The sequence below is a fragment of the Oncorhynchus mykiss genome, chromosome 1 (assembly GCF_057628025.1).
Source record: "Oncorhynchus mykiss isolate SJ-2025 chromosome 1, ASM5762802v1, whole genome shotgun sequence".
Classification (NCBI taxonomy): Eukaryota; Metazoa; Chordata; class Actinopteri; order Salmoniformes; family Salmonidae; genus Oncorhynchus; species Oncorhynchus mykiss.
The window spans coordinates 10158321-10177398 of record NC_143022.1 but is presented as its reverse complement, the minus strand read 5'-3'; the positions used below and the strand labels follow the sequence as shown (position 1 = coordinate 10177398).

Below are 19078 nucleotides of genomic sequence, written 5' to 3'. Positions count from 1 at the left end.
AACACTGAATATATTTTGTTATTAAGAGATCTCTCAATAATAATTTTCACAATAGCATATTGGTAGTAGTCAGTGACATATTAAAGCTAAGCAGGGCTGGGTGTAGTTAAAACCCTGGATGGGGTTCGATCCCGGGCTGAGGTGCTGCCTATAGTTTTTTTCTGAAAGTGTATATAATGTTGAAAATCTGACATGGTTTCAAAGGTACAAATTCAACCTATTTTATACAAGGTTTGGCTATGCTGAATTTAGTTTACAATGATGACATCCTGTGGTTGAAATTTCACCCTCAAAACAACAGTTAGGCCTATACCCCATTATATCCACTACACCCCTCCCCTCCCCCCCCCCCACACACACACACTTTATATTTTACCAATATATATGCAGCCCACCAGCCCTAAAGCATGAACATGTTTTTTTGCTAGAAAAAGTGGATTAAGAGAAGCAAAATGATCCTTTACGCTAGTTTCATCTAAATGGAAGGGCAACATGACATTGACAAACTTTGACATATCTGCTTTCACCGGGATTTAAAAACCCAGGCTTTCCTAAAATGTTTACCTCAGCCAGTCTAGAACCCAGGTGTGTCTGCAAAACACATGTACTCCTCCATAAGGTTTATGGGTTCCCTATTGTTTTATCCCAGTACAAGAGGGGCAACTGGATTCAGGATTAAACACAAGCAGTCTTTAAGGTATATCTTATTACAGTTTAGGCCTACCTTATTATTTTCTTCCATCTGGCAATATCATTTTAAGGAATGAAATCTGTTTTGTTGCTAGTATTATTAGTAACTGTAGGAAAATACAGCTGTAGAGTACAAGAATCAGCTACTTTCTGAAGGGAAGCCAAGCTCATAAGCAATTTAGAACCTACAGACAATTATGACAAAGTTGGAACGCATAAATGCGTCACAAACGCCTTGTGGTCACATGTTATTTTAGGGCGTGGCTCCGCATTCGTGACCGGTTCTCTTATTTCTATTTCCCGGTATCCGTTAGTGCTGGAATTTGCGATTAATACTTTTCTCATGCCGAAACCGGATTAAATACATACCGGTAGTTAAATGACAAAAATGATTATATTCGCAATGTCATTAAACAACAACAACATAAATAGCTACTACAGTACCATTTGTTTGATTTTTGTGGACCCACGACTAGACTTTATCCATGTTAGCTAGTTGCTAGCGATGCTAGTCAGCATAGGCTGCTACGTGATAAACAGTTCGCGTTAGCGAATTAGCTACCTAGCTAGCCAGCCTAACAAGCTGTCAAATCCAATGGAAACCCTGCTGCCAAATAAGGGCTAGCTCGATGACCCGTGGTAACAGTGAGGTCCCCATGAGTTTCAAGGCTTTAATAAGTGCTATCGTGCAGAAAAAGCGAATAAAATACTGGTTGATGAGCTAGCTAAGTTAGCTAGCAAGACGGATATGACCGTTAACAGCGTGCATGCACAAATGCATGACGACACTTTGAATATAAGTGAAGCAGGCATGCAGAACGAGATCGCCCCACCAAGCCAGATGGTAGAGGGGTACAACAACGCCGGGACACAGAGGCATAGCTCATACAATTATATTTTGTCCGGGTCAATGACTATCCTTGTTGAATAATAAATACCTGCGTCAAATATATGGCATCGCATGCTAGTGCAAAGATAGCTTGCATGAGTTTTAAAAAATCAGGTGACCACTAGATGTCCTCGTATATCCACATTTAGATCAAATATACTTGGTTTTTCATCAGCACTGTGAATGACAAGCCCACTGAATCTAGTTTAATAATCTTTATACTCAGCAGGTAGAGGCATAGGTACTTCAAATCAGTGCTTAATTTGAGCCGGATCATGCCAGAACAGGATCTGGCACCTTTCCGTTCTGGACTGCTTTGTTCCGGAACCTATTTGGCCGAATCCGGTACCTCTCGTGCCATGAAAAATAATGTTCACTTTTTGCTATGTAACAATTATAATAAAAGCGATCAAAGTTCATTCGAGTTGCCTCTTCGTCAATTATCCTACCCACTCATCTCTCCAGAGTTGCACTTCATCATTTGTTTCCTTATAGAATCATAGCTGCATGAAGGGTTCTGGGGGAATTTTCTAAAGTTACGGAATTACTGCTGTCTGTTCAGAAATAAATTAAATCATTCAGAATAGCCTAATACGTCATGAGAAACCCTATAATTTAGCTACAGAGGACCAATAGCTTATTTTTTAAATAGCCTAGCTGCGGATTGTAGCCCAATAACAAAGAATAGCCTACAGTCGGGAACGCGAGGCAAATCTGTCAGTGAAAAAACAGCAGGCATACAAAACAGGCCTTTTGCAATATTTCAAATACAATCGAGGGAAAACACAGGTTGAAAAGCAATGACTCTTGCTGAAAAGATAATACTATGCTGTAGACTACTAAAATATTTGATCAACTCCCAAACATTGTTTTACAAAACAGAGAGAGGGAGAGATAGGCTTTTGACACGAGCGCATCGACAATCTCCAGCGAGTGAGCTGCGCATCATTGGGTGAGTCAGTGAAACTGGAAAGCATTTTTAGGACTAATTTCCTCCTCATATTGTAGCCTACTATATGTTTCTCCATAAACCTAGGCCTATAGGCTATTGATGGATTCAAGACAAGGTCGTTTTTATTGATCTCAGATACTAAGTTTGTCAGTGTCAAAGTAGCCTGCCATTTCGATCATTTGTGCTGATTAAAAAAGATAATGCCAAAGTCTCCAGTCATGTAAAATTATGTAGAATTGCAGGAAATGCGGTTTTAAAAAGGCCAACACTTTCCCGGACCCTAGGCTACTAAAAATGTTCCCCATGTGTGCACCTTCTGTAAATGGCTCTACCCAAATGTGATGATATGCGTGAGTTCTCATATCTCATGAGTGCTGGTACCACAGAACCCCCCTCTAGCACCCATCCATCCTTCGGGACAGCTGGGTCCTGACAGACGTTGGCATCACCCCTAGCAGTGCCATCTGCTGCCTGCTGAAGGTACCAGCCGAACACCTAGCTGTTTCTACCCGTGCTTGAAAATGCATATCAAAGTGAGCTGGCTATTGCTTGAAACAGCTTCATACTATCATTAACATAAAGTGTTTCAGATATAGTGTGGTGATATATAGTATGGTTATATAGTATGGTTAAATAGTATGGTTATATAGTATGATTATATATATTATGGTGATATAGAGTGTGGTAATATATAGTATGGTGATATAGTATGATTATATAGTATAATAGTATGATTATAGTATGATTATATAGTATGGTTATATAGTATGATTAGGTGATTTAGTTAATTCAAACAGGTGCCATTAATACAGGTAACGAGTGGAGGACAGAGGAGCCTCTTAAAGAAGAAGTTACAGGTCTGTGAGAGCCAGAAATCTTGCTTGTTTGTAGGTGACCAAATACTTATTTTCCACCATAATTTGCAAATAAATTCATTAAAAATCCTACAATGTGATTTTTCTGGATTTTTTTTTGTCATTTTGTCTGTTACAGGCCTCTTTCATCTTTTTAAGTGGGAGAACTTGCACAATTGGTGGCTGACTAAATACTTTTTTGCCCCACTGTATAGTGTGGTGGTATATAGTATGGTGATATATATAGTATGTTGAGGTCACCCTGCTTGAGACTTAAAGTAATATTGCCCTTGCTCAACCAAGACCATGGTTATGGTAGAGTGATTGGTTAGTAAGAACACTGCTTCGTGAGTGTGAAGTGTTGTTGTACAGAGGTCCCTGGGTACATGTCCAGAGCCAGACAGGGACAGAACTCACTCTGTTCCACAAAGTTCTGTGGAAGATTTGCTAACAGAGGAGAGTGGTTATGTATCTAAGTACAAATTTAACCATCAGAATAATGTTTATTTGTGTTCCTTACTCCTTACTTACACATCCCATCATTGACATAGTCAAAGCCAGACCTTCTGTCTGTCTCTCCTTCTTGCTGGTTGACTAGAGTGGAACTCTATAGTATTGAATGGTTGACCTGGGATAGAGCTGAAATGTGGCCCGATATAGTGTTGCCTTTGTACCAAACACCCTTACAGTCATAAACCTTTTCCCCATGTAATCGCCTCGACCTCAGTCTGGTGTTCGCTAACAGTATCTGAAGAGTCTGTATACCCAGTGGTGTATAGTACAGTAGAGCACAGCAGACTACAGCAGACTACAGTAGAGTACAGTAGAGCACAGCAGACTACAGTAGAGCACAGCAGAGTACAGCAGACAATACAGCAGAGTACAGTAGAGCACAGCAGAGTACAGCAGACAGAGCACAGTAGAGTACAGTAGAGCACAGCAGGCCATGTAGTAGGAGAAGAAGAGGCCCTTTGGGTTCATTGAAATACATATTCATAATATTTCTGTTAACAATTTAATCTGCACCCAGATAAGTGTTCAATTTAATTTTCACCCAGATTAGTGTTCAATTTAATTTTCACCCAGATTAGTGTTCAATTTAATCTGCACCCAGATTAGTGTTCAATTTAATCTGCACCCAGATTAGTGTTCAATTTAATTTTCACCCAGATTAGTGTTCAATTTAATCTGCACCCAGATTAGTGTTCAATTTAATTTTCACCCAGATTAGTGTTCAATTTAATCTGCACCCAGATTAGTCTTCAATTTAATTTTCACCCAGATTAGTGTTCAATTTAATCTGCACCCAGATTAGTGTTCAATTTAATTTTCACCCAGATTAGTGTTCAATTTAATCTGCACCCAGATTAGTCTTCAATTTAATTTTCACCCAGATTAGTGTTCAATTTAATCTGCACCCAGATTAGTCTTCAATTTAATTTTCACCCAGATTAGTGTTCAATTTAATTTTCACCCAGATTAGTGTTCAATTTAATCTGCACCCAGATTAGTGTTCAATGTGATAGAACAAAACTCAGTACAGCACATGAATTAGAAAATGTTGTTACAAGTTTCAGCCACGAGATGGTGGTAGATTATAAGTTTAAATAGCATGGACCTTTGATTTGTCTCTGGATAGAAATTGCCCTTGGGCACAGATCTAGGATCAGTTTACTCTCACCAAATCCTAACCTTTACCATTAGCAGTAAAAACACAAACCAGACCTAAGATCAGTGCAAAGGAGCCACTTCATCTTACCCCTGTAATTATATGACTCCTAACTTATATATACTGAGTGTACCAAACATTAGAAACACCTTCCTAATATTGAGTTGCACCCCGCCTTTTGCCATCAGAACAGCCTCAATTCGTTGGGGCATGGACTCTACAAGGTGTTTGAAAGCGTTCCCCAGGGATGCTGGCCCATGTTGACTCCAATGCTTCCAACAGTTGTGCCAAGTTGGCTGGATGTTCTTTGGGTGGTGGACCATTCATGATACACACAGGAAACTGTTGAGTGTGAAAAACCCCAGCAGCATTGCAGTTCTTGACACAAACCGGTGCACCTGGCACCTACTACCCCGTTCAAAGACACTTAAATATTTTGTCTTGCCCATTCACCCTCTGAATGGCACACATACACAATCTTCCTTAAATCTCTTAAAACTCTTCCTTAAATCTGCGTATTCCTTCAAAGCTCAGTTGTCCTGAGTCTGCACAACTCTGCCAGGACCTAGGATCAAGAGAGACACTCAAGTGTTTTAGTACTATATCTCTTGACACAATGATGAAAATAATCATGGCCTCTAAACCTTCAAGCTGCATACTGGACCCTATTCCAACTAAACTACTGAAAGAGCTGCTTCCTGTGCTTGGCCCTCCTATGATGAACATAATAAACGGCTCTCTATCCACCGGATGTGTACCAAACTCACTAAAAGTGGCAGTAATAAAGCCTCTCTTGAAAAAGCCAAACCTTGACCCAGAAAATATAAAAAACTATCGGCCTATATCGAATCTTCCATTCCTCTCAAAAATTTTAGAAAAGGCTGTTGCGCAACAACTCACTGCCTTCCTGAAGACAAACAATGTATACGAAATGCTTCAGTCTGGTTTTAGACCCCATCATAGCACTGAGACGGCACTTGTGAAGGTGGTAAATTACATTTTAATGGCATCGGACCGAGGCTCTGCATCTGTCCTCGTGCTCCTAGACCTTAGTGCTGCTTTTGATACCATCGATCACCACATTCTTTTGGAGAGATTGGAAACCCAAATTGGTCTACACGGACAAGTTCTGGCCTGGTTTAGATCTTATCTGTCGGAAAGATATCAGTTTGTCTCTGTGAATGGTCTGTCCTCTGACAAATCAACTGTAAATTTCGGTGTTCCTCAAGGTTCCGTTTTAGGACCACTATTGTTTTCACTATATATTTTACCTCTTGGGGATGTTATTCGAAAACATAATGTTAACTTTCACTGCTATGCGGATGACACACAGCTGTACATTTCAATTAAACATGGTGAAGCCCCAAAATTGCCCTTGCTAGAAGAATGTGTTTCAGACATAAGGAAGTGGATGGCTGCAAACTTTCTACTTTTAAACTCGGACAAAACAGAGATGCTTGTTCTAGGTCCCAAGAAACAAAGAGATCTTCTGTTGAATCTGACAATTAATCTTAATGGTTGTACAGTCGTCTCAAATAAAACTGTGAAGGACCTCGGCGTTACTCTGGACCCTGATCTCTCTTTTGAAGAACATATCAAGACCATTTCAAGGACAGCTTTTTTCCATCTACGTAACATTGCAAAAATCAGGAACTTTCTGTCCAAAAATGATGCAGAAAAATTAATCCATGCTTTTGTCACTTCCAGGTTAGACTACTGCAATGCTCTACTCTCCGGCTACCCGGATAAAGCACTAAATAAACTTCAGTTAGTGCTAAATACGGCTGCTAGAATCCTGACTAGAACCAAAAAATTTGATCATATTACTCCAGTGCTAGCCTCTCTACACTGGCTTCCTGTCAAAGCAAGGGCTGATTTCAAGGTTTTACTGCTAACCTACAAAGCATTACATGGGCTTGCTCCTATCTATCTCTGTGATTTGGTCCTGCCGTACATACCTACACGTACGCTACGGTCACAAGACGCAGGCCTCCTAATTGTCCCTAGAATTTTTAAGCAAACAGCTGGAGGCAGGGCTTTCTCCTATAGAGCTCCATTTTTATGGAACGGTCTGCCTACCCATGTCAGAGACGCAAACTCGGTCTCAACCTTTAAGTCTCTACTGAAGACTCATCTCTTCAGTGGGTCATATGATTGAGTGTAGTCTGGCCCAGGAGTGGGAGGGTGAACGGAAAGGCTCTGGAGCAACGAACCACCCTTGCTGTCTCTGCCTGGCCGGTTCCCCTCTTTCCACTGGGATTCTCTGCCTCTAACCCTATTACAGGGGCTGAGTCACTGGCTTTACTGGGGCTCTCTCATGCCGTCCCTGGAGGGGGTGCGTCACCTGAGTGGGTTGAGTCACTGATGTGGTCATCCTGTCTGGGTTGGCGCCCCCCCCCCCCCCCCTTAAGTTGTGCCGTGGCGGAGGTCTTTGTGGGCTATACTCAGCCTTGTCTCAGGATGGTATGTTGGTGGTTGAAGATATCCCTCTAGTGGTGTGGGGGCTGTGCTTTGGCAAAGTGGGTGGGGTTATATCCTTCCTGTTTGGCCCTGTCCGGGGGTGTCCTCGGAGTGGGCCACAGTGTCTCCTGACCCCTCCTGTCTCAGCCTCCAGTATTTATGCTGCAGTAGTTTATGTGTCGGGGGGCTAGGGTCAGTTTGTTATATCTGGAGTACTTCTCCTGTCCTATTCGGTGTCCTGTGTGAATCTAAGTGTGCGTTCTCTAATTCTCTCCTTCTCTCTTTCTCTCTCTCGGAGGACCTGAGCCCTAGGACCATGCCCCAGGAATACCTGACATGATGACTCTTTGCTGTCCCCAGTCCACCTGACTGTGCTGCTGCTCCAGTTTCAACTATTCTGCCTTATTATTATTCGACCATGCTGGTCATTTATGAACATTTGAACATCTTGACCATATTTTGTTATAATCTCCACCCGGCACAGCCAGAAGAGGACTGGCCACCCCACATAGCCTGGTTCCTCTCTAGGTTTCTTCCTAGGTTTTGGCCTTTCTAGGGAGTTTTTCCTAGCCACCGTGCTTCTTCACCTGCATTGCTTGCTGTTTGGGGTTTTAGGCTGGGTTTCTGTACAGCACTTTGAGATATCAGCTGATGTACGAAGGGCTATATAAAATAAATTTGATTGATTGATTGAATCTATGCCTCAATTGTCTCAAGGCTTAAAAATCCTTCTTTAACCTGTCCGCTCCCCTACATCTACACTGAAGTGGATTTAACAAGTGACATCATTAAGGGATCATAGCTTTCACCTAGATTCACCTGGTCAGTCTTTGTCATGGAAAGAACAGGTGTTCATAATGTTTTGTTTACTCAGTGTATAAACACAACATAGGTATTTATGTAAAACAAGTGAATTTACTGTATGTCCATGGTCTTATACTTCAGCGGGAGCCGGTGGTGCGTGTGTTCAGTGCCGTGAAGGGGGAGACCCTCTCAGTCTTGGGCACTGTGTTTCTCCTGAGTACGTCTGTGGCCAGGCTCATGACCCTGGTGTCCCAGCAGTGTGGGCTTCCCGTCAGCTCCTTCAGACTGAGCTCTCCCACCGGCCTGCAAATCTACGACTGCAACCGGCTGCACGACTACGCCATTGACCTGGGTATGGCCTTCCTTGTGCAGTAGATCAATGGTCCTCTGGCTCAACACCTTATGGATGTAACACAGAGACAAATGGACTGTATGGAACACATTCTTGGTTCATGGAAACCAGGAGGACAACCTGCATGTGTTTCTGTCTCCCAGGGGCTACTCTAGTGTTGGACACCTGGGATGGGTGGGCGGAGTTCCTCAGAGGCTGCTTCCTGGGACACAGACTGACCGTCCAACGACACCTGTCTAGGGAGAGACCTCTGAGGAGGTCAGAATACACATCTACACACTGAACTGTATGATAGACTTACTATCAACAGTGATGGTACTGAACCTTTATATAGCTTACAATAATGGTACTGACCCTGTATATAGCTTACAAAGATAGTACTGACCTTGTATATAGCTTACAATAATGGTACTGACCCTGTATATAGCTTACAATAATGGTACTGACCCTGTATAAAGCTTACAATGATAGTACTGACCCTGTATATAGCTTACAATAATGGTACTGACCCTGTATATAGCTTACAATAATGGTACTGACCCTGTATATAGCTTACAATGATGGTACTGACCCTGTATATAGCTTACAATAATGGTACTGACCCTGTATATAGCTTATATTCTCGTGTTTTTTTCCTTCATACGTTTTTTCTCTTACCCTGATATTTAATACTGCATTGTGGGAAAGAGCTTGCAAGTAAGCATTTTACTGTACTGTTTTATAACCCACTGTATCTTGTGAACTTGACAAAATAAATAAATAAATACATAAATACATATAAATACATTGATTCTGTATTATTCCAGGTTCCAGCTCCGGGTGGCACTCTACATCGCTGCTTCTCTGGGCCACCTGGACCTGGCCGGCTGGCTGCTGGAGAGGGGGGTGCGTGTCATTGAGCCGGTGGGGGTTCACCCTTACCGTGAGTGGTGCCACCAGACGGCCCACCCCGACATCGCCAAGTGTCCCGCTGTCGCCTCCATCGAGCGCGGCCAGCTCACCATCCTCAAACTCTTTATCGCCAGCAGCGTTCTGACCCTTGCCTGTCGGGATCCCCAGGGTCGTGACCCCCTGAGGATCGCCCTTCAGTACGGCCACAGGGAGTGTGTGAGTCACCTGGCCACCAAGCTGTGCTCTGTGGTGGTCCTCCCAGGTATGGCCCTGCCCATGCGGACATACCTCCAGATAAAGGGCTGGGTGAGGCTGGGGCAGAGGAGGGCAGCATCCAGGCACTGCATGGGCCTCAACAGGGCTCCGTTCAGGACCAGGGTGGGCGACACGGTCCTGGTGGACGGCTTCACCCTCCCCAAGATGTCTTCCAAGCCCAGGAGGAGTGAGGCCAAGGCGGGTATCAGGGTGATGTCCACAGCCTCTCGACGTTTGACCCCCATCAACTGCCCATCTCATGTATCCTGCCCGTTCCGCGCCCTGGCATCCCAGGATAAACCTCTTCAACTACCGAAGCTACACCCTGTGGCCACGAGGGATGAAAGAGAGAAGAAGAGGGGATGTGGAGGGAAGGGATGTGAGGAGGATGAGAGTGGGGATCAGAACAGCAACCAATGGAGGAGCAGAGTCCCGCTCCCGCCCATTTCCAGAGACACCAATCTCAGACCTGTGTTTGCCTCGCCAAACTCCGCCCAGATACTCACCACCTCACTGGAGGCCTTTTCTCCCCACTGCGACCGCACACCCAGAGAAAACGCCATATACTGTTTGGCCTTGGCCAGGTTAGTCCAAGTTTAAATGACAGCTACGGTGAATATGAATATTTCTCTGGAGGTTTCTTATGAAAGGTGTGAATACTGTCAGAAGAAGCCTCCTATAATCAGTGGTGGTGGGGGGGGACACATGTAAAAGCTGTTTACACACTTTTTATTTTATTTTGTTCAAGCATTTACCCACCTTTTGTGGAAGATGCATTGAAAGTAGAGGGAGCGTTACTTCTTTAATCCTGAACGGCAATCAGCATTTACCAGTCAATGGTTTTACCACTACATCACTGCCTATGATATACCCTTATCCTCCCTGAATAGATTTCAGTACAAACAAATCATGAGCCAACCATCATGCTTAGAAGGTACATAGTCAAATCAAATCAACTCAAACTTTATTTGTCACATGCGCTGAATACAACAAGTGTAGATCTTTCCGTGAAATACTTTACTTACAAGCCCTTAACAAACAGTGCAGTTCAAGAAGAGTTAAGAGAATATTTACCCAATAAACTAAAGTAACAAATAATAAAACAGTTGAACTTGTCCAGTGGCCATTTGATTAATTGTTCAGCAGTCTTATGACTTGGGGTTAGAAACTGTTATAGGTTTACCCTAACAAGTCCTGAAACAAATCATGAGCCAACTATCATGCTTAGAAGGTATATAGTGTCAGTCTTATTGGTTCACCCTAACAAGTTGTTTCAGTATGGGGAGAGGATAGGATGTAAGGGCGCTTCATTAATGTATTGAAGCCATTACATATACAGTATTTCACAATGCTAGGACACAGATTTGGTCTCCTAACCTTGTTCTGGTTGATTGACTCTCTAACAGTGCCTTCACACAGAGACCATGGTTGCAGCAGCTGAATGTAGCGCGGACTCTGTCCAGGAGGAGTGCTCAGCACATTGGGTAGACACCAGGATCCTGGTCATTAGACTGCTGAATAGCTTCTACCCCCTAGCCATACGACTGCTGAACAGCTTCTACCCCCAAGTCATTAGACTGCTGAACAGCTTCTACCCCCAAGTCATTAGACTGCTGAACAGCTTCTACCCCCAAGTCATTAGACTGCTGAACAGCTTCTACCCCCAAGTCATTAGACTGCTGAACAGCTTCTACCCCCAAGCCATAAGACTGCTGAACAGCTTCTACCCCCAAGCCATTAGACTGCTGAACAGCTTCTACCCCCAAGTCATTAGACTGCTGAACGTTAATTAAATGGCCACCTGCACTATTTGCATTGACCCCCTTTGTTATTGATGTATTTTTCTAATTGTTTTCCACTGACTCTCTTGAATTGGCTCGATGCACACTCACTACACTCTACCCACACATTCACTGTGACACTGACCGACTTTCACACTAGCTGCTGCTACTGTGTTTATTATCTATCCTGATTGCCTAGTCACTTTTACCCTTACCTACATGTACATACTGTATTACCTCAACTACCTCGCACCCATGCACATTGACTCGGTACTGGTACTCCTTGTATATAGCCTTGTTATTGTTATTGTGTTACTATTTAGAAAACATTTTCTTACTTTTTAACTCTGCATTGTTGGGAATGGGCTCGTAATAAAGCATCTCACAGTTGTTTTCGGCGTATGTGACCAATACGATTAGATTCTCATCTGAACAAATGAATGCTCTCGTTGTTATAATGAGGAATTTATTTAAATAATTTGGTTTTCCTTGAAGATTTGAATGGGCTGAGAAAGCCTTTCGTGATGGATCTAGACAATCTGGTGAAAAGGGAGGGTTTGCGACTCTTCTCTTCAAGTGGGAAGGACAATGCGATATCATAAATTCCCTCTGGAGAAAAGGAGCCATGAGATGTTGTCATCGTCTCTGCAACGAAAGACCATCCAGCATGCCATCAATTTACATTTTAACTCATTTATCAGACACTCTTATCCAGAGAGACTTACAAGGAGCAATTAGGATGAAGTGCCTAGCTCAAGAGCACATTGACAGATTTTGCCTCGTGAACTCAGGGATTCTGAACCAGCAACCTATCGGTTACTGGCCCAACCTCTTAACCCACTAGGCTACCACCCAGCCCACAGTACAGTATGTCATAGGTAACAACTCAGAGGAGTACAACATCTTTCCAAATGAATTAGTGGAATGGTAAAGGGATAATGTCTCAGTCTTGACTGAGCAGCAGCCTAAACAGCAGCAGGGCTTACCTGTAAAGTACACAGTAGGGGAAGTGTTCTGAGGCTGGTACTCCAGAGACTCTTGAGGACAGAGGTTCTTACTAACATTCTTGGAACCCTGGTTGGTGGGAAAAGGCACATTAAAGCAAACTGAAATGTTTTCGATATCTTAAAGTACAGCATATCAACTGCAAAGAAGCAGTGCAATGCCATGACACAAAGAATCATATAAAAGGTCAACAGCAGTGTTATTCATGAAAGATGTATGTGTACTATACCTTTGTATTGAAGGTGAGGACCTGCTCTCCAGTACTGCTGATGGTATCCCTTTCCAAATCAAACACGCCTTCTACAATGTCACTGGTGGCCACGCTGGTAGCGGACTCAAAATAACATTTAGCAGTGGCTTTGGTGATCATTTGAAGAATGACCATGCAAGTAGAAGTCTTTGGATCGTTCTGGACTGAAACATCAAAGTTTATGTTTTCATACTCATCTGACCACTGTCTCAGGAAGCCCTTCACTGTCTCTTCAGCAAATATCTGGAGAAGCTGAGAAGAGAGCTCCTTGGATATGGCACATTGTTCCTTTCCCCATTTCAGCCTTGAAAGAATGGAGTCTGAAGCACTTCTGGCTGCTGCCAATGTTAAGACCTGTGGAGTGCTGTGGCTGTCCTGAAGGGCTATCACTTTATCCACCAATTCATGGCTGAAAATGTGGATGGTCCAAGTGGAAATGATTTTTCTCAATTTCCTAACAGCAGATCGGAGGTCGTCAAGATGTGAAGCACCCTGTCCATCTTCCTGTGTGTTCTCAACACTTTCCACCATAATGTCCACTACCACCCCAGCAGCTTGCCTGACTTTGTCCACAAAGGTTACAGGAAGTAAGTCCTCTGTGTGAAAGAAGTCCTCAATGATTGTGTTTCTAACAATGGGAAAGTCAATCTGAGCAGGAAACTCAGTGGGGATGGGAGTCCCGGGTAAAGCAAAGTGCCATTTCGACTGCCTTAATTTTGAAGTAGGTGTTAGAGAGATGGAGGAGCGTGAAGAAGAGGTATTTCTTGTATTTTGGCTGTCAGCACTCCTACAACGGATCGTGTCAGTATCCTCCAGCATGGATCCTGAGAGCTCAGTGGTTTTAGGTAGTAATTTGTGAGGAATGTCCACACAGGCATCGTTTCCACCAGGTGTAACACTGCTCTGGTTGACCTCAAGATGGCAGAGACTTGCTCTTTGTGATGCAGGACTGCTTTGATATGTAAATATTTGGATTGAACCAAGTGTTGTGTCTGATCTTTGAAGATCTTTTCTGAGAAACTCCGTAATCTTACTTTGCAGACTGTTGTAGATGTTACGAGCAACAGACCAGATTCTTTTCTCAGAAACCTGTCCAGTGGTGAGCAGGGAGGTTCCAGATACCATGTCAGATGATTGGGTGGTCTGGGTGAGCTCCTGCTGGTCTTTCACCATGGTTTGTATAATATCAGTAGATGTGGTGGATGTAGATACAGACTGGAGGTACTTATCTGTTGTACCTTCCTCCACAATGTTAAATGATCTAGAGAGGACCTCACTCACTCCTTTCTCAGCTTTGGTTTGGAACTCATGACTAGAGCGTTTTTGGAGGCTCTTTGTTGAAAGACTGTGGGAAGATGCAATGCCTTTGGAGGCAGCCGTGCTGCAATCTAGACTTACTGGAGAGGTTCGCTCAGGAGAACCTTGGAGACGTTCAAACATGTCTTCACATGGTGTTGGGGACCTTGACAAGGAGATGTCCTTCAGCTGAGACAGAACACCACCTACCAACATGTTGACCTCAAGGGACATATCAGATATTTTCTTTCCTACTGTGGAGAAGCAAGGTGCATTTGATGCCTGATCCTCGCATGAGGTCAAGATTGTTGAAATGACCTCTTTGGTACTATTGGTCAGTAGAGCCTCGTCTGTTTCAGTCCAGAGAAGTTTTGAACTCTCGCTGACACCCCTGTGTAGAGCCACTTCAAGGTTCAAACTGTGCAAGTGAGGCACACTCTTACTAGCTTGCCTCAAGTCCTGGCTTGCCAAACAAATGTGCTCCTTAGTCCCAAGATGTCCAGAGTCCTCTGTGGGTATATGACTAGACATTCTGCTCAGCATGTCTGACCTCCGCTGATGAATAATGAAGTCCTTTAATGTCTTCTGAATATTGTTATATAAACTAGTGGTAGCAGACCAGATCCTGCTCTGTAGCTTTTGTGCATTTTCCTGGAGGTCAGGTTCTCTCTCCTCTACTTCTGCAGGTTGCGCCAAGCTCTGCAGGTCTTCCACAAATGTTTCAATGATGCCAAAGGCAGCAGAATCCGCACAAATATCCTTTGACCATGTGTACTGGTTTTGAATGGAACAAGACCTGGATGCTACAGAATAAGCAGGCTGTGCACTAGTTAAGCTACTGGTGGACTTTTTAACTAGGAACTCACTCACTGCTTGAGTGGCATTTCTCTTAAATTCCTCACTTGAGAGTTTTCTAATACAATCTAACAGACTGGTCAAAGAAGCTGTGGCCTTACTTCTGCTGTCCTCAATTTGACAGGGGAACTCACATACTATTGGTGATGAGGCCCTGGAATGGGCAATATCCCCAAGCTGAGCCAGAACACCCTCTACAAATTTCTCTCTCTCAATAGAGAAGCCTGATCCTTTTTCTCCAACAGTGTACAGGGCGTCCTCCTTTGACATTTCAGTCTTGTACAAGACCAGAAGCTCTGAGATGACTTCTTTGGTGCAAGTTGTCAGAAGGAGCTTGCTTTCTTCTGACTCAGTTTTTGCCCAAATAAGTTTTGAGCTCTCACTTAGGCCTCTTTGTAAAGTAACTGCACCAGTGGACTCTGGCAACTGAGGCTCACTCTTACTGGGCCTATATTTCATGTTTAAGCAAGGAAGTGGAACTGTCTCCTTAAACTCAGCATTTGTGATGTTGTCATCAGATGTGACAATGCTCTTTAAGGCACATCGCTGAAGCTTGCTGAAATAATCTTTCAAGTTGTTTTGGATGCTGTGGTAAATGTGAACAGCAGCAGACCAGGCACTCTTCTGTTGGGGACTCTCTTCAGATTCAGCCAAGGACTTCATATCTGACACGAAAGTCTTAACAACTACTGACGCTGCTGAGCCCACTGGGTGAATTGACTCTGTCTTTACAATGCCAGACAATGTTTGACCTGATACAGCACCTGTTAACTCAGACTGAATGACTGAACTAGGAAAGCTCAAACTACTGACTTTTTTGTCAAGAACTCCACTCACTGCTTGTATTGCTGATGTTTGAAACTCCCGGCTAGAGAGTTTTTGGATGCTCTTAGATGTGAGCGTGCAGGAGGAACCAGATTGACTAATATTGTAGCTGCTCTCGTATTTGCTTATCAGGGCATCAAGATCTTCAATGAAGCCAACATGCGATGCCAAAAACGTGATCTTGTCCTTCAGATCTTCCAGCAAATTCTGTTTGTTCTCGTCAACAAAAGCCACCATTGTGTCAGAGATCATGGTCATGACTTGCCCTGTTAGACTCTTGCTCTCTTGGTCAACTTTTTCAAGTTTAGCAGCCAGCTCTCTCACCATGCTCTCAGTCACCTTGGTCTGTGAGTCTCCCCTTACCGGTGTCACTACAGAGGTTTGGCTAGCGGAGGCACTCTTAACGACCACTGATAAGGCCGACTTGACATCTTTAGCCAACTCTGCCATTACAGCAGGGGTTAGCATCATAGAGCCTGCACTTCCAGATGGAGAATTGGACATGCATGCAAGTTTGGAGAGAGAACCTTGCAGGCTGTCCTGTACACAGGTGACAAGGGTGTCCTCTGAGACACCTAAGAGGACTTGTAGCGTCTCAGAGTTGGTTGTTTTCTTCTGCACATCAGACAGAGAGGTTAGAGTCCTTGGGGAAAAAAACGCAGAAATCATCAAAGTCAAACAAATAATATGTAAGGCTGTGATGCACATTCAGTGTGTCAAATACATCTGCACCATTGAAAACAATGAGGAAAACGCTGCTGTTTCTCTGAGAAAAAACCTTAGTGTGATGTCAGCCTAACTGCTTAATTTCTAAAGCCCAATAAAGTGTATTTTGTATAAGTCATTTGTATTGAAACTGGCCTGTAGATATCTATCTATCCTGGCAATATCTATCCTCTACAAAAATCCAAATTGCTATAAACTTCAAATACTGTAACTTCTAATAACTTCAAGGACAATCATAAATACAAGGCAGTTTGAAGAAATGTTAAAGGGAAATTTCTAAATGTTTCAACTTCATATTCATCATCTCCAGCACCACCCCAACATCAGCATATGTGAAAAATTGTAATTTCTATGTTTTGTAGTAAAAAAAGAAAGAGGAAGATAAGTGTTTTCTATGACATCATCAACCAATTAGTAGGCAATGCCTACTCATAATTGGTTAAAATCACACGATGCACACTGATGATGTCATTAGAATCTAGAGCTGAGCATTTAACTAGACCGACGTCGGCTCAATTATTTGAATTCCATATAGTTAATTTTTTTCTTCTTCTGTGAGCTCGATGCTCAGTTTCTGTAGAGATAAATCAGATCAAGCACGAACTATGCAATGTAGTAGGGAGTTGTAGTTTCCAACAGGCCAATATTCTACATAGTTTAGCACAGAAAATACGGCAATTAATTCCCATAATCCATTGCACGCCCACTTGCTTGTCCACTCTGTGTGGAGCAGATACGGAAACCTCATTGACTGAGACGGAGAGACAAGAGAATGCATGAGAGAGATAAAAAGCAGTTGCGTTGCGAGGATCCTCTACCTGGAAATACATGATCTAAGTGATTGACAGTTGGTGTTCAGCGGTCATAAAAGTAGGTCTTATTTACTTAGAAGAACTACTAAAATAGTGATTTTGTCAGACAGGATAAGCAGCAGCTCTATAGAGATGAGTTGATGACTTGGAATGAAATAATAAAGTCATCAAATAAATATTTTATATGAGAAAGTAAATGATGGTTGATAAGTCATAAACAGTAATGGACAGTCACTACCATCATGGGACTTTTATTCATTGTTTTATTATGTGTTGTTACAGCATTCAACACACATAATCCATAGTGCATTCAATGTCTAAAAAAAGTATTGAAATCCAAAACCGTGATTATTTTTTAAATATTTGAATGGAAACCAAACCAACCTCAAAAAGCACTAATTTCTCAGCACTATTGAAAACAGTTACGTCCCTCTATATTTTTTTTACTACAAAGCATGGAAATGTGTAATTTTCACATATGGTGATGCTGGAGATGAATATGAAGTGGTTAAATTTCCCTTTAAGAACATACCTCATGGCCCCCTTGGGCAGGTAGCTTCCACTGCCCAGACTGCCCTTAGTCAGGTAAATCTCCTTGAACTTAAGTTGTGATTCCTGCTCTTCTTCCTCTTCCTGCTCCATACAGTTGGAGGAAGGGTAGGGAGTCGGGATGCGAAAGCTATTGTAAGACTTTCGACTGCCTGGCCTCTTAGGTACACCAGCCTCAGTGAATCTCACGCGGGACTTGGTGTTAGTCTTATCGTCTAACAGACTGGTGAGTGACGCTGTGAGAGATCTCTGTGACAATGGAGAAGAGGCAGCATCTTGGATGCCCAGTAGTTCGTAAAGACCTGGGATGATGATCTGCATCAGCTTGTCCGATAAAAACTGGACAATCCTCAGACACAAGCCGGCAAGCTGTTGTTTTGTCAGCTGTATTCCAGAAACAGAAGAAGTGTTTTAAAATGTTGCATAGTGCGTCTTTCAAAAGCTTATGAACAAGGTTAAACATTAGGCAGAGTTTTCATGGTAATCTGATTAAATTGTCAGTAACATGATCTTACCGGGTCAAACATGCCCTCACGAATCCCCCTCCATTGCCTGAAAACAATATTGTTATAAATGTTGTCATATCAGGATGCGTGGCAGAATTGTTTTTATTTAATTATTTGCCTGATCGTGAAGTTATACCTGCTTTGTGTCAGTTGTTTTGGCAAAATTGCAATGTGACAACTTTTCTAGCACTGAACATTTTTTTCAGATTGATCAGTTTCTAATTTGATCCTATTTTCTTGAAGGTGTGATAGTACCAAAGAAAACAGAACATACTTCTCAGTTAGGTTTTGAAGGAAGTCCATAAGTGTCAGATGTTCCACATTGTTGAGCTTTCCCTCTTCTGTGGTTTCCATCACTGAGGTTGCTCTGCTCCTGGTACAATTGCTCTGCTCCTGGTAGAGATGTAATTATATTGCAAATAATCAAACTTAATAAACAACAAATATCATACTGAAATAATTATTAACTGTTAAAGAGTGGAGGAGCATTGGCAACGTTGGGCCAATTAAACAACTGCAACACAACAGAGATGGTTGTGGTACGTCAACATTGCCAATGATAGCATCACTATAACATTTTATTGGATTAATGTTGTAATATGAAATGACAAGGTCAACTTACCATCTCATTGACAGCTTCAGAGGTTAGGTGGTCAT

At 42.7% G+C, this 19078-nt stretch overlaps 2 protein-coding genes across 2 annotated transcripts; one reads left to right on the top strand and one right to left on the bottom strand.

Annotated features, from left to right (window-relative positions):
• Nucleotides 1-1438: 1438 nt before the first annotated feature.
• LOC149985380 (protein ANKUB1-like) lies at nucleotides 1439-11304 on the top strand. Its single transcript, XM_090182722.1, has 7 exons — nucleotides 1439-1534; nucleotides 2931-3011; nucleotides 8460-8670; nucleotides 8814-8928; nucleotides 9477-10077; nucleotides 10315-10400; nucleotides 11223-11304. Exons 1-7 carry the CDS (start codon nucleotides 1439-1441, stop codon nucleotides 11302-11304), a joined length of 1272 nt encoding a protein of 423 aa, XP_090038848.1.
• Nucleotides 11305-12063: 759 nt separating this feature from the next.
• LOC118937321 (uncharacterized) lies at nucleotides 12064-18809 on the bottom strand. The gene is made up of 6 exons (XM_090182709.1): nucleotides 18696-18809; nucleotides 18431-18467; nucleotides 17899-18299; nucleotides 12832-16471; nucleotides 12584-12671; nucleotides 12064-12242 (listed from the first exon to the last, which is right to left on the bottom strand). The coding sequence occupies exons 1-6, from the start codon at nucleotides 18773-18775 to the stop codon at nucleotides 12064-12066; spliced, it is 4425 nt and encodes a 1474-aa protein (XP_090038835.1). The 5' UTR covers nucleotides 18776-18809.
• Between the last annotated feature and the right edge of the window lie 269 nt (nucleotides 18810-19078).

What these genes read in the sequence shown, in the direction of transcription:
- LOC149985380 (XM_090182722.1), top strand. Translation starts at nt 1,439, where the DNA reads ATGACCGTTAACAGCGTGCATGCACAAATGCATGACGACACTTTGAAT. An exon ending in CCATCAACTGCCCATCTCAT is followed by an intron (nt 10,078 to 10,314) that starts GTATCCTGCCCG and finishes AACTCCGCCCAG; the next exon opens with ATACTCACCACCTCACTGGA. An exon ending in TACTGTTTGGCCTTGGCCAG is followed by an intron (nt 10,401 to 11,222) that starts GTTAGTCCAAGT and finishes ACTCTCTAACAG; the next exon opens with TGCCTTCACACAGAGACCAT.
- LOC118937321 (XM_090182709.1), bottom strand. Translation starts at nt 18,775, where the DNA reads ATGGAAACCACAGAAGAGGGAAAGCTCAACAATGTGGAACATCTGACA. An exon ending in CTTCAAAACCTAACTGAGAA is followed by an intron (nt 18,468 to 18,695) that starts GTATGTTCTGTT and finishes TATTGTTTTCAG; the next exon opens with GCAATGGAGGGGGATTCGTG. An exon ending in CTGCCCAAGGGGGCCATGAG is followed by an intron (nt 16,472 to 17,898) that starts GTATGTTCTTAA and finishes TTTTTCCCCAAG; the next exon opens with GACTCTAACCTCTCTGTCTG.